This window comes from Nematolebias whitei, chromosome 21 (genome assembly GCF_014905685.2).
Source record: "Nematolebias whitei isolate Nwh7 chromosome 21, NemWhi1, whole genome shotgun sequence".
Classification (NCBI taxonomy): domain Eukaryota; kingdom Metazoa; phylum Chordata; class Actinopteri; order Cyprinodontiformes; family Rivulidae; genus Nematolebias; species Nematolebias whitei.
The window spans coordinates 26,218,844-26,222,587 of NC_056518.1; the positions used below are offsets into that span (position 1 = coordinate 26,218,844).

Below are 3,744 nucleotides of genomic sequence, written 5' to 3' on the forward strand. Positions count from 1 at the left end.
ATATATATATATATATACTTTTTTTATTTTTTTATTTTTTGGTATTTATTGTGGATACAAAGAGTTAATTTATTGTTTGAGAGAAGAAGTGACCTTTTGTGGCTGACCTGGTTTCATATGTAGAGTTTCAAGGCCCTATCACACAGTAACATTTTGCACAATATGTCTGTTACATGTTGTTATTGCAGACAAACAACTGTGAGGTAATAAAATATTCAGTATTATTACAGTTTTTATTTTTAGTTGCATATAATCTAAATTCATAGAACCAGATCAGCTGACTTCCTGTACTCGCAGCAGCAGCTGTTTGTCCGTCCACAGCGTTGTTAATGTCACAGTGTTCAGAAGCCTCTGACCTTTTGTGTGTTCCTGTGCTGTGAGGCGCCACAATCACAGGAGTTTGTTTTAAGGGCCGGAGACATCTGGAGAAGCAGACAAAACACTGAGCATTGTTACCCGTTCAAAACGGAACCAGTCAGCTGGGAGAAAGAAAGGAGTCGTTACTGTTGCTATACATGATTTCCGTCTTTAGTTAGAGCTCCAAACAGGATACTGGAGCATGAATGTTCATCACTTATACTCTGGCTACGAATGGATGACCACAGACCTAGAGCTCCGTATATCCTCTGACTTGTTGGTTGCTTTGGCAAATATGTTGATGATCTTGCTCCTGCAGCTCATTTACAGCTTTCAGAGCTTATTGGGAGCTGAGCATGAAACGTTGTGCACTTCAGACGCCTGCTTCACGCTGCACCACGAGGAGCTGAACTTCGAGAAGGCCCAGCAGAACTGTCAAGACAACGGGGGCAACCTGATGACCCTCAGAGACCAAAATGAAGAGTCCAAGCTTCTCGAGCTGGTCAAAACGCATCACAGCAAAAGGCTAAAAATTTGGATCGGACTAAAACGGAACAAGAAGGAGTGCATGCTGGCCGACAAGACGCTCAAAGGGTTTAAATGGATCTCAGGGGAGGAAGATTCCCAGTACTCCAACTGGAAAAAGGAGCCTACATCCACATGCGTGGAGAGATGTGTGAAGGTTGATTACACATCTTCAGATCCAAATCAGCTGCAATGGACTGAAGCAGCGTGCAAAACCTCAGCCTTCTATGCATGTAAGTTCTCGTTTAGGGGGATGTGTAACCCTTTGTCTCTGCTGGGGACAGAAAACATTGAATATGTTGCTCCTTTCTCCATAGAGCCACTGAAAAGTACGATTCAGTTACTTCCAAAAGGAACATTTGCAGTTATTTTCTGTGGTAAACAAGAGTTGGGCTACTCGGTGTGCAACGATGTGAACAATACTTACAACTGGAGTGAGCCTGGCCCATTCTGCCAACTAGAAAAGCTAAACTGTGGCATCAACAATGGCGGATGTGAACACTTGTGTCTTCAGGAGGCAGATGATGCTCGTTGCTTCTGTAAAGAAGGCTTTGAGCTGGAGGAGGACATGTTTTCCTGCAGGTTAATGGATCTCTGTGGTCCTAACTCCTGCGAGCATCAGTGTGTGATGGGAGAGTCGGGGATAAACTGCAGATGTCCAAGCGGGTTCGAGCTGAGCGAAAACCAGTACAACTGCTCCGACATCGACGAGTGCCAATCAGAGATCTGTCAGGATCATGTGTGTGTAAACACAGATGGAAGCTACAGGTGTGTGTGTAAAGATGGCTATGAAATGGTCGATGGTGAATGTAGAGATGACGACGAGTGTGCATCGTCAGGATGCGAGTACGACTGCTGGAACAACAACGGATCCGTTTCTTGTTTCTGCAGTGAAGGGTTTGTTTTATCCCAGGATGGACACTCGTGTGAGGAAGTTAACAATTGTGTCAGTAACCCATGTTTGAGTGAGTTTACGTGCATCAGTACTGTGGGAAGCTTCATGTGCATCAATCAGATGAAGACAAATGTGTCGACCGAGACCGCGCACGTGTCCACCCCTGCCGCCCCATCATTTGAAGAAACACAAGACAATTTCCCAGAGTCTTTAACCAGAGCCACAGTGGAGCTCCAGCACCAGTCCCCTCACACCGATGCTCCACACGTGGACCTCGTTAACGTGACTGACCACGATTATAGCAACCAGTCCTTAGCAACAAATCAAACCAAGTCCGGCAACTCCAAGGTGATCATCTGCATCCTCGGATCTGTCATCCCTGTGCTCCTGTTGCTCACCTTGACTCTGGTCATCATCCTGTTTCGCTGCAGTCGCACCAAAAAGGAGGTGAAGAAGAAGACCACTGCTGATGGGTACTGCTGGGTGTCTTCTGGTTTGGACCCACGTCTTGAGAAACTGTACGAGTCCATCCTGACTGATGACCTATGACCTAAAAGAGAAAACAAGACTGTGTAAATTTCTATTTATGTAATTTATGTTTTTGTAAGTAATTACATATCACATATAAATGCTCACTAAACAGTAACTTGCCTTTGAATGGCTTTTAGAAGCAAACATATCTAAAAGGAAACTTGTGGCCATTTTGATAGTATAGATGCTGAGAGCTCTGTTGATAATTGCTTCCTTTTATTGTATAAAGGGTTCTGGGTGTGGAGGTGTTATTGTGTGGACCGGATGGTGCCTGTTATTTTTCAGCAAAGTTAACAATAGAGCAAAATGCACACACTCAACAGATTTTATCTGGGTTATGATGGTAGAACACATTATAAATCCGATTTTTTTTGTGTGATTTTGTTACTAAGTGTTTGAACATGCCATTACCTCCATAAACATGTTAGTTTTCAAAATAAATTAAAGACAGATTGAACATTTCAGAATATAAAAGATATTTCCAGATCTCTGACTTTAAAGGTACCCATTGCAAAGGATGAAATCAAACATATCAAAACATATATCCTGAACTGTAATGGTGGTGTTTGAAAAAGTTTCCAGTACAGTTTTCAAAACTGTGGTATCAACAATGGTGGGAACGACTCAGTGTAAAGAAACTAAACTCAACACAAACCACGTGGAAGCGTGAGTCGTGTGGTTGACCTTCGTTAGCCTGGCATTAGTCCGTGTAACAAATATGGACGCTCAGTTTATTGTTTGATTTATTTTCAGTCACTTTGGCTGTTTCTGGTAAACAAACATGTGGTAATTGGCATCTGGTCACAATGTTTTCTAAAACTTGAATGAATTTTTTTCTATTTAAGAACACATTAACCATAGATATGACAAAATGTAATTTTTGTTTCCTTCTTTGTTTAGTCTGTGTTTATTTTAGCAATGAGTACTTTTTTTTAATTAGCAGCATTGAAGCAATTTTAAATAAACAAAACTGCAAAAGTCATGACACTTCTTATTTTAATATATTTAGCTCCCAAACAGTCAAACACTCATGGTTATCGAGCATCCAAAGTCCAAAGAAATATTGAAAGACGTTTAGAAACCTGGACTCTAAAAGATTACAAGTCTGGCTGCTTGGAATCAAAATATGAAACATCAAAAGTGGGATCAAGACTTTTGCACAGTTCTGAAAGTGGTACTGTCTTGTTGAGGAAGCACAGCAAAGCACTATGTTTTACTAATTTACTACAGGTATAAATGAACAATTAATTAGTTATACTACAAAACAAGTACTAATGCTAATAAATGTGCATCTCATCAGTCATGTGACAACAAACTAAATAAATAAACTGTTTTGATATGTGAACACGTGGGTTGTTTTTGGTATTTGGTTACATTTAGTGGCAAAAATCATCTGATCATAATTCATATTTTCATAGATGGCCCCTGAAGTGTGT

General features: G+C 40.9%; 1 protein-coding gene across 1 annotated transcript; it reads left to right on the forward strand.

Annotated features, from left to right (window-relative positions):
* The first annotated feature begins 619 nt into the window (after positions 1 to 619).
* On the forward strand, positions 620 to 2,326 carry LOC119427274 (complement component C1q receptor). Its single transcript, XM_037694854.1, has one exon. It carries the CDS (start codon positions 653 to 655, stop codon positions 2,324 to 2,326), a length of 1,674 nt encoding a protein of 557 aa, XP_037550782.1. The 5' UTR covers positions 620 to 652.
* The last annotated feature ends 1,418 nt before the right edge of the window (positions 2,327 to 3,744 follow it).